This window comes from Hemicordylus capensis, chromosome 1 (genome assembly GCF_027244095.1).
Source record: "Hemicordylus capensis ecotype Gifberg chromosome 1, rHemCap1.1.pri, whole genome shotgun sequence".
Classification (NCBI taxonomy): domain Eukaryota; kingdom Metazoa; phylum Chordata; class Lepidosauria; order Squamata; family Cordylidae; genus Hemicordylus; species Hemicordylus capensis.
This window is the reverse complement of record NC_069657.1, coordinates 264,698,031-264,713,060: the sequence shown is the minus strand read 5'-3', so window position 1 is coordinate 264,713,060 and position 15,030 is coordinate 264,698,031. Positions and strand designations below refer to the sequence as shown.

Below are 15,030 nucleotides of genomic sequence, written 5' to 3'. Positions count from 1 at the left end.
TCATGCTTGTAAAATTATTACATACATATCAAAGCGCAAACAATTGCCTTCCTAACTCCTGGGGGGTTAAACATTTAAAAGTCTCAGGAAGATTTAGTTGTTAATTTTACTGCTAATATGCATATGGTCCCAGAACCTGCGTGCCCACATACAATTATCCACTCTATACCTGCAAAATTACTCTGACCTTAAGACTGTCACCTACTTTTGCGTTGTCAGACACTTACACAAACGGAGGGCTACAACACAAAATTTGGCCACCTGTCTGGTGGTGATGGAATTACTTCCTTCCAGCAGCCTACCTATCTCCTGAGAGGGGTCAAAAACTGGCCAGTTAGTTATCAGAGGGTAAATGAGATCCTGTCTCAGGTCTCTATAAACCAAGCATTCAAACAGCACATGAGAGACCATTTCCACTTGTCCTTGCCCGCACAAGCAGAGCCTCTCCCTGTAAGGAATCCCTCTATATCTGCCCTCTCAAAGGGCTGAAGGCAGGACATGACATTTCGCCAGAGTGAAGACTCTTCTAAGGGAGGGCACCTCCAAGATAGTAAGGTAGGGTGCTGGAACCAGTCTATATCTAAATGACTCCTGGCTCTGAAAATCAGGTGCCCTCCCTGAATCCATTTGCCTCTCTATGTCTTCAATTATCTGTTTGGTGAGCTTCCTAGCTGTCTCCAGATTTTGCGTAAGCAAAGCAGACTGATCAAGGCCCAAAACGGTCAGCTTTCAGTTCAAAGCACACTTCCAGGCCGACTGGTAGGAAGCCTCTAGTATCAAGCGGCTCAGCCCTGTGGCCGAGGAAAAAACTCTCCACCAACAGAACGATGCAATTTGCCAACTATTAATAATATTGATAATAGTGAAGCTTATACCTCAGTGAGTGAGCACATGGTTGGTTTGTAGAAAGTCCCAGGTTCAACACCTGGAGGCTATTTACACGCATGTGCAAAACTAGGCTAAGGGAGCCCAACCTGGTTTTGCATGTGCATGTGAACCACCAGGTTTGGGCCGATCCCGGCAGTAACATGGTGGCAAACCTGCCTAAATAGCCACCCAGTAAAATGAGGCTGCCAGACTGTCGGGAGCCCGGGGAGGGGAGGGAGGGGACCTATGATGCACCACACACTCACACGGTACATCGTTTTACTTCTGGGGGCCAGGACAATACATCCTGGCCCCCAACCCTCCCCGATGCACAGATAATCATCTGGGTGTTCAAGGAGCACACCCAGCAACGCCGCTGCAGTAGGTTTAACCCACCTTCCCCGCAGCCTGCTCTGGAGCCCTTCTCATGGATCATGAGAGAAGGTTCCTGGTATCTCACTTAACAGGGCGGAGAAAGGCCTCTCTCTGCTTGGAAATCTGGAGAGGTGTTGCCAGTCAGAGGAGAAAAGATATTGAGCTAGATGGACCAATTGTCTTCCTCAAATAAGTAAACTTCATATATTTTCGGAAAACCACACTAGCTTTATTTCCACGCCGTCTAACGTCTGGGAGTTGCTGTCTGTATAACGAAAGTAGGAATTCAGGAGACAACCTTTTCCCCATTTCCATACTGGAGGAAGCGGCACCTGCTCAATTTTTGCTTATAATGTAGCTGTAAAGCTCAGACTGTGAAGGGAAAAGCCAGCAATCCCACTTTAAGTCTGAGTTTCAATATATTGGGCAACGTTCAGATTAAGTTAGTCATGACTAAGTCCCATTGAAATTAATGACTAATTAATTTCTCATGACTAACTTCTCTGATTGATTTCAATGGTGATTAATCATGACTAACTAGTCTGGATGCTACCTATTGCTTAGTTCAGGGCTACTCTAACTGTGGCCCTCCTGCTGCTTTTGGACTACAGCTCCCAGCATCCCCAGCCACAGTAGCCAATAGTCAGGAATGATGGGAGTTGTAGGCCAACATCTGCAGGAGGGCCCAAGTTGAGTAGCCCTAGTTTAGTTTATTTCTACTTACTTGCCAGTAAAATTAACCACAGAGTTGAAGAGGGGGAGTCTTCCTTTGCTTGGCTAATTTTCAAATGCCAGTTGCTTTGAACTGCTTTTGAACAAGATGCTGTGAATAGAAACAGGTGGCCGGGCTTTCCCTTTTCAAAAGCTTTTTAACTCCATAAGGACACTGCATCTCCTAAGTGTGCATTTTACTAGTCACTTTTGCCCTGCAGGCTACAACTGTTTTACTGAATCCTTAAGGATTCACTAAAAATCCTCAGTGAATCCCAGCCTGGGTTAGGATGCTCGTGTGCAGCACCGGAATCCACACAGAGCTCAGCACTGTCTCCTCACCTAACCCCACTTTGAACTGTGGCCTTTAGCCAAGGTTAAGAGCGCAAGTGCGAGCACACCCAGTGCCAGGATTGTGTGTGTACTTGGGTTGCTTGCAGCCCGCGCGGACACAGAGATGGGTGCTTAGAGTACCCGTCTCACAGGGGTATCCCCCCAATGCACTGTGCTCATCACGCAGTGCATTGTGGGATATCTGGAGGTCGAGACAAATTGTCCTGGCCTCCAGAGATCCACACTGCCTGGAGCAGCGTGGATCATCTGGCCAGCATTTGTTGGTCGTCTGGGGGGAAGGTAACTGTTAAAAGTTCAGAAGTCCAATCCTTGTTGGTCATCCTAATGCTCTGAAAGTTGAAGCCTTCCCCACCCTACCCTTTTAACTGCTTGAAGTTTTGAGGGATGTATTAGGCTTAACACATAAAACTATAGCAGACTTCAGTATGAACCAATGCATTCTAATATTTGGCTTATCGATCTATTGATTGCAGTGGAGCTGTTTAATATTCCTAGAAGGAAGTCTTGCCAATCGAAGTAAGGTAATGACCAATAGGGTCATAAACCAGTACTACATTAATCATAATTTATTTTGCAGGTGATCAATACTAAATTGTGCTATTTTACACACAGTACCATATAACATTGCACTCAGCAATTAAGGCCACCTAAAGGCATCTCAGTCACTATATATATTGCACAGCAAATCACAATCTAAGCATGACAACTAATGAAATTTGTTAACTAATGATGCAATCTCCTATATTCTTGTATATCTGTCACATAAAGATGGCTTATTCTTGCATTTTTCACGGAACAGCTATATCTATTTTAGCAGATGTTCCATTTTATAAGACTTCTATGCTGCATAATTAAATGTTTCTTTCTAACAACTGACAGGACTGTTATTGGATCTAATGGAATTCCACAGCCGGCTATCTCCTTGATTACATCAGTGATTTAAGATCCAAAATTTCTATATTGCATCATTACTGATACAGGCTCAGTCAGCATTTGACAATGTTATTATTCAGTTGATGGAACCCAAAGAGATAAACACAGGTACAAGAAAAATAACTGCTATGCTTTAACTTCAAAATTCAGTGAAACGTCTTTAAAAACAAAAGAGAAGTTAATCCCAAACTTATCAGTGTTACTAGAATACTTGATGGTTTACATGTATACTTTCCATGGGGTACTAATAGAAATGTTTGTGAATATTCACTTGAAGGAATACTAAGCTCTCTTAGCTTGCGCGATTGCTTCCTTTGTTACTGATAAAGTTTCAAATAATATCCTAGTCAACTGTATCTTCAAAAGTTTCAACTAATATCTTAGTCAACTGTATCATCATTAGCAGGAATATTCATAGACCTATGGGTGGGTTCATATGACCACCAGCAAATCAGTATGTCAGTAACATCTATCTATTATATTAATTCTCCTGGGTGTGCCTTGGCAAGTGTGTCCCAGAGCCCAGGTGATTGGCTGGGCGGTGGATGTACCTGATTGGCTGAGGTGCACCCAGGAGGGTTGGTTGCCACAGTGGCACCCAGCCGTGGAGGCCAGAGGTGGCGGGCCTGGCCCAGCCGCGGAGGCAAGGCCCAGGATGGGGGGAAAGAAAGTGGTGGGGAGGAGAGGTGGCTGGGCCCGGAAGCAGAGACTGGGGCAGGAGGAGGGGAGAGGTAACCGCCGGCCCCCAAGAGTGCACAGATGCTCTATGCAGGGTCGGCTAGTATATATAATTCTCCTGGGTGTGCCTTGGAATGTGCATCCCAGCGCCCAGCTGATTGGTTGGGCGACAGACGCGCCTGATTGGCTGAGGCGCACCCAGGAGGAATGGTTGCCATGGCGGCCCGGCCGTGGAGGCCAGAGGTGGCAGCGGGCCCAGCCCGGACATGGAGAGAAGGCCCAGGAGGGAGGAAAGAAAGTGGGGGGGCAGAAATGGCGGTGGGGAGGAGAGGCGGCTGGGCCCAGAAACAGAGACTGGGGCAGAAGCGGGGGGGGAGGTAACCGCCGGCCCCAAATAGCGCACAGATGCTCTGTGTGGGGTTGGCTAGTGTGGGCAAAATGTCAGAAACCAGGAGCAGGCGCTCCTGATTAGCTTGCTGTCTAAACCTGTCCAAGTCCAGTTCTCGTGCCAGTTACCCTGTTCCCCTCAATATTCTCCTGAGATCCTCTTCCAAACTTCAAATCTAAGTGACCCAGGCCCCCGAGCTCCTGAGAGGCCACCAGCTCCAGCTCTCCTGATCTTCTTCATTCTCTCCCTCATTCCAAGGGGCCACTGGAGAGAGGGGTGAACACAGGCCTCCTCTCCTCTAGCTATGCCCTTGCAGGGGTGATCTTGGGAGAATACCAGGCAGGTCTTGATAAGCAGGCACAGGAAGCATATTTGGGTGGATTGAGATGTCACGCCTGTCTGGAGCACACACTCCCAGTTCCCAACACTGTACCTACATGTTACTGACTTACTAGCGGCCATGTGAACCTGCCCTATATATTATTTTATAGATGGGGATGCTGGTGGAAAGTGAGATCTGAATACTAAATCAAGCATCACCCTCAACTTTTTCTTTGGATGGACATCCCCACTAAAAAGACTACTCTAAATCCCAACATGTAGAACATGTATTTATTAAGAAGATGTATAGCTTGCCTTTTAAGTAAAATAATCCTCAAGGCAGCTTATAACAACACATGGGGAGGCAGGGCAGCTGAAGCAGAGGTTTTTTACTCGCAGGGAAGCAGGCCCCCTGAAGTTCCTTCTTCCCTGGTCAATGGACGGGGTCATACTGGCCTTTCTCTTTGTACTTCTTGAGAGACAGCAGCCCCTGTTCCTCTGGGTCAGTGGTAGAGGCCAGACTGTGCTTCCCTTCCATCCCACCGTGCTTGGACCATTACAGTAAACTGTTCCTTGTATAATCAAGCCTTTGCATACGTTGGGCTACAATACTACAGAGCCTACTCATACTCATCTTTTCCCAAGTAACTTGTTCAAAAATTCACCCCTTTAATCCACATCAACATCTGTAATGTTTTGACTTTTTCATTATATAGGCAAGCTTCTAAATGCTTCAACATATATTTGTATTTTGACTCAAAGGAGGCAACTCAGTACAATTATACCGAGCTTTTAAACTACTGGCTTACATAAATGTATGAGGAACACATGAAACCATCTTCTACCAAGTAGTCAGAGCACTGGCCCATCTGTCTCAGTACTCTCAACTGGGGGACTTCCTTCATGCAGGCTTGCAGCAAGGCCTCTGCTCTACCACAGAGCTGTAGCTCCTCCCACAGTTTATGAAGCGGCTGTTCCCTGCTCTATCCTCTAGTGTAATATACAGCACATGCTAGTTGGAGAGGAGAGCTGGTCTTGTGGTAGCAAGCATGACTTGTCCCCTTAGCTAAGCAGGGTCCGCCCTGGTTGCATATGAATGGGAGACTAGAAGTGTGAGCGCTGTAAGATATTCCCCTCGGGGGATGGAGCCACTCTGGGAAGAGCATCTAAGTTCCAAGTTCCCTCCCTGGCTTTGCCAAGATAGGGCTGAGAGAGATTCCTGCCTGCAACCTTGGGGAAGCTGCTGCCAGTCTGAGTAGACAATACTGAGCTAGATAGACCAATGGTCTGACTCAGTATGTGGCAGCTTCCTATGTTCCTGGTATTGTTACAGTAATTTTTTTATTTATAAGGCTTTTAAAAACAAAGTATTTTTCAGCATTTACTTGGAACGGCTTCTTTAATTCTGCTCTAGTACGTGCCAGCAACTAAAACAATCTATTGTTCTTCATAGCGTGCTGCCCACAAATTGATAGCATATCTGGCACTTAAACATTATCATAACAGAACTATCTTAGGCACTCCAGTCCAGTCATTTCTTTAAGGCTGCAATCCTGCGCACACTTACCTGACAGCAAGCCCTACTGACCAAAGTGGAACTCACTCCTGAGTGAACACACGCAGGATTGGACTGCGTTAGAATTACCCTGCCTTTTACATTTGCTTAAGCAGGGGAGGACACCTCTGCAAGCATAAAGACATGCTCACACACAACTGCCACCTTCCATCAACATGGCTGGTAAATCTTACACACGCAGCTTGTATGTACGCACATCAGCAAACATATAGGGCTCCGGATAGAGTACAGGAAGTTTAGAGAGCAAGGTGGTTCTCTTATCACGCGGGGAATCCTAGAACAGGCATTGTAGCCCAGCATATAATGACTTTGGTTCCTGAGAATCACAGCTTTAATTTTCCCTCATTTTATAGAACAACTATGTCTGCTCCTGAATATAGGAAGTGGGTTCCTCTGCTATATCCAGGTTCTTTGGCAAAATGAGGCGCAGAAAACATACACTAGGAACAAGGTGTTGTATTCTATCTAGTTAGTACAGGGCCACTTCAGTAGAGATGCCTGCCTACCCTTTGGAAAGCCCATTTTGTGGAGGTCAGACAAGCCGCATCCCTACATGTCTTTAACAACAGAGCAAAGACTTGGCTTTTTGTCAAGGCTTTTAGTACTGGCTGAGTTTTAATTGAAATACTGCTAACCTGGCTGATGCTGCTGTTTGGTATTATTGCTGTTTTAATCTGTATGCCCTTCGGCTACATTATGTTATTTGTTGCTGCTGTTTTGTCTGTGTTTTATTGGGGGGGGGGGGTTGCTGTTAATTTTTAAATGGTATTCACTGTGTTCTCACAATGACCATGCTCCTGGTTAAAAAGTTAACTAAGATTGCTGAGCCTCACAGAGCTGGTTGTGAGAAAGCAGATGTTTCAAGCAATCTGGTCAAACCACTGTGGTTAATTCACATTTTACCAGGATAATAAGGATCAGATCAGGACCAGGAATTTGTTTGTTTGTTTGTTTGTTTGTTTGTTTAGATTCATATGATTCAGGCATAGTGCACCAGACTTTTCTAGTGAATTAGGGTATTGTTAATGCAACATTTTGGATCTACAAAACAATGCAATAATGGAAGAATGATAAAAACAGATGTACTTCCTCAGTGGATTATTGTGAAATTTTAAATGTGCTTTTAAATCAATTGTTTCTGTGAACAAATGAGGCAAATGAAATTGTTGTAAGAATGACAAAACAAGAAAGGTATATATAGATGATATAGATATAGATATAGATATAGCTACATCCATCTCGCCTAATACAGGAAGCTGCCATGAGATAATGACTGCTAAATATTTGTGTTTTCATGCTTAGCACAAATTTCCATGAAATGCTGCTTAATATATCAAAATTGGTGAGAATTCCTAGTTGTGAAGTGAATGGTCTAACCTTTTGAGAACTCCAAGCCAAATTTGAATTTGAGATGTGCAAAAGTCTATTTCTTTTCCAAAGGTGGAGCATTTCTCTCTCTATCACTCTTGTTCTTAATTTATCCATTAACTTCATATTCCTATACTCAGGCATATCTGATATTTTCCATGTAAACTATTTAGAAAGGCTACAGAGCGCAACAAAAAGAAGAAGAAAAACAGTATTTTTTTTTAAAATGGGGTGGGGAATGTAGCCCTCATAATAGAGGCAAAAGTGAGATGCTTCTGGAATCCTCAAAACTGGAAGCCGCCTTCCTGAATAAGGAAGAAAAGTATGCCGCCCCCTTCCCCGACCCCCACCTCTACCCAGACTCTGATCACTGGAAGGAACTATCACAAAGAAAAACACTCAGACCATGACAGCCTAAGCTCAGCCCTTCCTCTTTCCTTTTATGTTGCTCTCCATCCTAAGGTGATGCTATTGAATGCCAATAAGGAAGTAGTTTGGCAGCCTCAGACAGTCTGTAATTTCTTTAGATATCGGATCTCCTGCATATGTTGGGAGGGAGTCAGAGATATCAGGTAGGCTGCAGCTTGCATGCATTCTGCTTGCACCTGGTCAGCTAGAGACCATGACAATATTTACCAATACCTGTATTTACAACAGAACAAAGGAAGACAAAGTGGGTCCCTGTCGCTGCTGTTAATCCACATCTTCTATTGGGTTTAATAGTGTCGTGCAAGAGTAAGTTCAGTGCAAGGATTCTCATTCTATCAGCCTGTGTGGTGATATTGTTCAAGACTCCACAGTAACAACAAAGCAAAAATGAACAAGTAGCTGATGACTTTTTAGCAAGCTACTTTTGAGTTCAGCTCTTTATCTTTAGGGCATGTAGTGCATAGTATTTCATTGCTGTTATTGTTATTACAGCATCGAAATCTTAGTTTTGCCTTACAAGTTTCTCTAGCCATTCAAAAACAATGCCCATGCATTAACTCAAAACACATTAGGCTCTCTTTCTCCTGGAACTGCAGCCATTAATCAACTTTTCTATTCCACATATAACCCATATTTTTATTGAACAATTGGGCATTTTGGGAGGTGCAGTATCTTAGTTCCTTGCAATTTTGATATCTTCAGTCAACAGCTTTGCCATAAAACGTCTATTTTTTTACTGACTCAAGTCTGCCACAGCTAGATAATGATGTGGTCATGTCTCATTCTACAGCCACTTTGTGAGCAAAAGGCTAAGCTACGCAGGGTGTTAAATGTGTCTTTGTGTAGTTAGATGCTTACCTTTACCTTCAAGTAGTGGCCAGACACGGTTGTGGATCAGATTGAAACCACAGTGCAGTTGTAGGGCAGGATTAATTCCTTGCTTCTGTGCCATTTTCCCACTGAAAAGCCCCCCCTGAAGTGGTGATTCAAAAATTCTAGAGATTTTTATCACATATTGGGGCTATTCTTATGATCACAAAAATCGGGCTAGGAAAATCCTAGCCAGATTTTTGTGATTGTCAGAACCACCAGGCTCTCAGCCAAGCCCGGTGGTTCTGGAGCAGCTAACCCGCTCCTGTAGCCCGCCCCTTAGCCCGGGTTTGCGGAGCGAGCGCTCTGCAAACCTGGGCTATCTGCTCGTGAGTAGCTGCGGCGCGGCTCCGCGCTGTGGCTATTCATGAGTAGACCCCCAGCCGGGAGACTTAAAAGCAGGCTCCTGGCTCGGGGGTCTCCCCAATATGCCCTGCGCACTCGCGCAGGGCATACTGGGGCTTCTGGGGGCCACGTGGCCCCTGCTCCCCCCACCCCCCGCAGGCTCCGTCTCAGGGCCGGCCATCGTGTGGACAGCCGATCCGGCCGCCCAGGGCTCCCTGCTCGCTCGTGAGCAGGGAGAGCGGGCTTAGCCCACTCTTCCCGCTCACCCGTTAGAACCATGTCTCCCTGATCATGAGACCAGTCCATTTCCTTCACAGTCCTGTCATACCTACATCAGATCCGCTTTTGTGGCAATAATGTTGTTCTGAACTGTAAATTTTATTTAATCTATGCAGAGTAAAAAATATTGACTGACACCTTGACTAAGCGCATGTGTAAAGGAGGATTGAGGAGATGTGACTAGCACTCGCACGCAACTTCCCCAGTCCCACTGTGTGCACACAAAGTGGGGAATGCAAAGGAGAGGAAACATACATCACTATGAGGCTATTCACACACACGGGATAAAGGAGCCCAGCCCAGTTTTCCCCACGGGTGTGAACCGCTTGGAGCTGCACGTCTCCTGGTGGTTAACCCGCTTAATTGCCCCCCCGCTTTAAACGAGGTTAGCAGAGCGAGCACTCTGCTAACCCTGTTTTGGTAATCATGAGTTGCCACAGCGTGGCTCTGTGCCGCAGAGACTCGCGTGTAGACCCCCCAACTTTAGCAAGCCTCCCAGGCTCGGAGGTCTCCCGAGAATGCCCCGCACACTCGCATGGGGCATCCTGGGACTTGGCCCCTGATTCCCACTGCCCTTACCAGCTCCGTGACGGAGCCAGTAGTCATGTGAGCAGCCAATCTGTCCGCCAAGGGCTAACCTGAAGATTGTCTGCGGAGACAGCAGGCTTGACCCGCTCTCCTTGCAGAACTCCTTAAGGCTCTACACACTGATCATGTGTAGAGCCTCAATGAGGCTGTTCTCATGAGCAGCCAAGACAGGGCTGAGGCAGGCAAGCCCAGGCTTGGCTGCCCATGGGAACCACCGGAAGCTGCACAGCTCCCACCAATGCCTTGGTGGAAGACCCGGCTATGAAGCCTTGCTGTTAAAAGAGCCTAAGGGAGCGAGTGCTCCATTGACCCTGTTTAACTGGCCACATATCAGTGCCAGCTGTTTTCAGCTGGTGCTGTGACAATGAGGGACACCTACCCATCGCCAGGGGAGTACCCACAATGTACTGTGCACTCAAGTGGTGCACTGTGGGATTTCCGGGGGCCAGGACAACATGCCCCAGCCCCCACAGCTCCACACTGCCTAGGGCAGCAGCAGATCATCTGGGCGCGTGATCCACATGCCCAGCAACTGGGACCCGGTCAGCTGTAGGGGAGGTAAGCTTCTGTAGCCTTCCTCCCTGTGCGCCCTCCCGCCCAGCTCCCTGATCATGAGAAAGGGCCCCATATCTTGTACATATTCATGATAAGCCTTTTAGTTTGATTAACTGATTATAAGAAATTGTATTAAACTTCCGAGATGTATTTGATTTCAGAAGTGCTGGAGGATAAGATGCTGTGTCTGTAAATAAGAGAATAAAGGAGGTAATATCATTAAACCAGGGTACCACTTGCTCATAAAGGAATGGCCCATTAAATGCCAAGTCAATCCACATACTTCGAAGATTTCCAAATGCCAAAATTGGCTTGGTTGTTTATCTAGATTAAAGGATTTGTGTCTATTTATCAAAGAGACTGGAGAAATACTAAGTGCAAGTCTGGATTTGCATCTATCTTGGGCTGACAGCAATAATCAATGTACAGGCTTTCGCTTCCACTATACTTACCGCACCAAATCAGAAGCAAGTCAGGCTGCCCTGAACCCAAGGTCAACACTCAACAAGCAGATTGTGCAAGCTACTGGGCTCTTTTTTTAAAAAGTAAATATTCTAAAATATGGCTGGTACGTTTTTAGTTTTCTAATTGTTGGTTTGAACATGTTTGCCATTAAATTTCTCTATAGTACCATAGTATAATTACTGAAACATCAATTTCACTCTAACACTTAGCAAAGAGACAATTCCTGTATAGACAGGCACAAAGCATGTACAGCTGTATATGATGGGGGAGTGGAATCACATCCACTGACCATGGACCTTCTCTTGCCAGACTTCCACAGTTTGGGAACCCCCTCAACTTAGGGGCCTATACATGTACATCCCAATGGTTATGGGGAAAGGCTCTAACTCAGTGGTAATGCACATTTTTTGCAGGCACAAAGTCTCCGGGTCCATCCTTGAGCTAGATGGACTTTATACTGATTCAGTATAAAGCAGTTTCATATGCTGAAGCTCTGAACACAGGATCTATCATCACTCCGTTTTTCAAGATTTACATATATAATTTACACACACAGCATTGTACTCACACAAGAACCCACAAAGATAGGATCTCCAACATGTAGGTTGGAACAGTGACAGCTGGGGCCTGTAGGCATGATTCTCCTTCCTCCATTTATACAGCTTTGTGACTGTCTGCCTAGGACTATTATAATATGCCTTCAAGTGTCCAGATTTTACAGTCTAAGCTACAATACTCCTACTAGCTCGTGTCTCATTACTTACAACTAGGAAGACTACTTTGAGGTTCAAGCTCTAAAATATATAACTCCATAATATTGTGTATGTCATTTATTACAGAATTCTGCAAATTTTATGGTCCTGGGAGGTTCAGCCATGCTTCATTTTAAAAAAAAAAGATGCACATAACAAAAACTTCTTTAAATACATCAGAAGCAAGAAACCTTCCAGGGAGGCGGTTGGACCCTTAGACAATGAGGGAGTGAAAGGGGTTATTAAGGAGGATATGCAGGTTACAGAGAAGCTAAATGAGTTCTTTGAGTCCGTCTTCACAGCAGAGGATACTGAGCATATACCTGTTCCTGAACCAGGCTTTTCGGGGATGGAGGCTAAAGAACTGAGTTGGATAGAAGAGACAAGAGATGATGTTCTAAACTATCTTGAAAAACTAAAAACTAACAAATCACCAGGGCTGGATGGCATCCATCCAAGAGTTCTCAAAGAACTCAAATGTGAAATTGCTGACCTCCTTGCTAAAATATATAACTTCTCCCTGCAATCAGACTCTGTACCGGAGGACTGGAAAGTAGAAAATGTCACACCGATTTTCAAAAAGGGATCTGGGGCGATCCAGGAAATTACAGGCCGGTTATCTTAACGTCCGTTCCAGGCAAATTGATGGAAAGCATCCACAAAGATAAAATCGTAAAGTACATAGTACGGCAGGCCCTGCTGGGAAAGAACCAGCATAGCTTCTGCAAAGTTAAATCTTGCCTCACAAACCTTTTGGAGTTCTTTGAGAGTGTCAACAAGTGTGTGGATCAAGGTGATCCAGTTGACATAGTATACCTGGACTTCCAAAAAGCTTTCAACAAAGTTCCTCATCAAAGACTCCTGAGAAAACGTAGCAGTCATGGGATAAGGGGACAAGTACATGTGTGGATTGCTAACTGGTTGAAGGATAGGAAACAGAAGGTATGTATAAATGGAGAGTTTTCACAATGGAGGGGAGTATGAAGTGGGGTCCCCCAGGGATCTGTACTGGATCTGGTGCTTTTTAATTTATTCATAAATGATCTAGAAACAGGGGTAAGCAGCAAGGTGGCCAAATCTGCAGATGATATCAAACTCTTACGTGTAGTGAAATCCAAAACAGATTGTGAGGAGCTCCCAAAGGGTCTCTCCAAACTGGATGAGTAGGCGACAAAGTGGCAAATGCGGTTCAGTGTTGGCAACTGTAAAGTGATGCGCATTGGGACTAAGAACCCCAACTTCAAGTATATGCTGATGGGATCTGAGCTGTCGGGGACTGACCAGGATAGGGATCTTGGGGTCATGGTGGACAGCTCGTTGAAAGTGTCAACTCAATGTGCGGCAGCTGTGGGAAAAGCCAATTCCATCCTAGGGATCATTAGGAAGGGGATTGAAAATAAAACTGCTAATATTATAATGCACTTATACAAAACTATGGTGCAGCCACACCTGGAGTACTGCATACAATTCTGGTCACCACATCTGAAAAAGGATATTGTAGAACTGGAAAAGGTACAGAAGAGGGCAACCAAGATGATCAGGGGCCTAGAGCACCTTTCTTATGAGGCAAGGCTACAACACCTGGGGCTATTTAGTTTAGAAAAAAGACAACTGCAAGGAGACATGATAGAGGTTCATAAAATCATGCATGGTGTGGAGAAAGTGGATAGAGAGAAATTCTTCTCCCTCTCACATAACACTAGAACCAGGGGTCATCCCATGAAATTGATTGCCAGGAAATCTAGGACCAGCAAATGGAAGTACTTTTTCACACAACACATAATCAACTTGTGGAATTCTCTGCCGCAAGATATGGTGACAGCCAGCAACCTGGATGGCTATAAGAGAGGTTTGGATACTTCATGGAGGAGAGGTCTATCACCAGCTACTAGTTGGAGGGCTATACGCCACCTCCAGCCTCAAAGGCAGGATGCCTCTGAGTACCAGTTGCAGGGGAGTAACAGCAGGAGAGAGGGCATGCCCTCAACTTGTGCCTGTAGGCTTCCAGCGGCATCTGGTGGGCCACTGTGTGAAAGAGGATGCTGGACTAGATGGGCCTTGGGCCTGATCCAGCAGGGCTGTTCTTATGTTCTTATGCCTGGGAGGGAACTTGGAACCTTATGCTCTTCCCAGAGCAGCTCCATCCCCTGAGGGGAGTATCTTACAGTGCTCACACATCAAGTCTCCCATTCATATGCAACCAGGGTGGACCCTGCTTAGCTAAAGGGACAAGTCATGCTTGCTACCACAAGACCAGCTCTCCTCCCTGGTACTTCTGAAGCATTTAATTTGGGTATTGGTTTGTGGCTTATTTTTGTTTGTCGTTATTAGAACCAAAAATCTGGCAATCTATAATTAGCCTTTCAAGCACAGGAGGTAACAAGTTCTGCAGCATTTAGTAAATTGTCCTCCTAATGAATCTTTCTATATATAGACATGGAATTCTGAGCCCATGTCCAAGAAAAAAATGTAGAAGTGTCCAATATTCAGAGCAAACTATATTGGATTTGTTCTTTATCTACACTTGTAATGAGACACCTAATAATTCACTCCATTATAAGCCACAGCTCAGCCTCTCCTTCTATAATGTTGAATGGGAATTTTAAAATGAAATTTTAATCCAAAATATGATTGTGCAGAAGGAACTTGCACCTTTCAACTTAGCACACTTCCCTGGGAAGGTAGTTAGCAGTGTGTTACTTGGTCATAACAGAGAGGGAGATGGGGAGAGAGAGCCTTGAGTAATGGGCACAATTCCTGCATGATATGCAGGCTGTTGGCTGTTGAGTCAAATTGCGAATGGACTGCAAGAGGAGGTACCTTCACTCCCACCATAGGATACTAGCCTAGATACCACTGTTGACTCTTCTTTCTCCTGTTCTCAATACTGTGTTATTTCCTATTTTGGCTTCACGTTTTACACCATGTAATCTGCTTTACATCTTTCAGTTCCTTTTAAAATTTATTCTGGCTAAGTCCAAGGCTTAACCTTAGGCCAGGTCTTGACTAGGGAATATGTGATTTATAAATCACATATTTCTTAATCAAGACCTGGCCTAAGGTTAAGCCTTGGACTTAGCCAAAATAAATTTTTAAAGTACTGGTTTACCCGGTTTTATCAGTCCTCCAAAGTGGGCTGATGTACTAAGTCTGTCATGTACTCAATGCAGAAAGCA

The 15,030-nt window shown here is 45.1% G+C and overlaps 1 protein-coding gene across 2 annotated transcripts in view; it reads right to left on the bottom strand.

The window, feature by feature from the left end:
* FGF18 (fibroblast growth factor 18) overlaps window positions 1–15,030 on the bottom strand; it is a 148,398-nt gene that overhangs the window by 123,495 nt on the left and 9,873 nt on the right. Inside the window, exon 1 of one of the 2 annotated variants that reach the window (XM_053290777.1) lies at window positions 5,437–5,548. The exons of the other annotated variant lie outside the window; for it this stretch is intronic. Coding sequence (XP_053146752.1) covers window positions 5,437–5,532 — 96 coding nt within the window. The 5' untranslated portion in view covers window positions 5,533–5,548. Of the gene's footprint in view, window positions 1–5,436; window positions 5,549–15,030 lie in introns of those variants that run through there. 2 annotated transcript variants of the gene reach the window in all.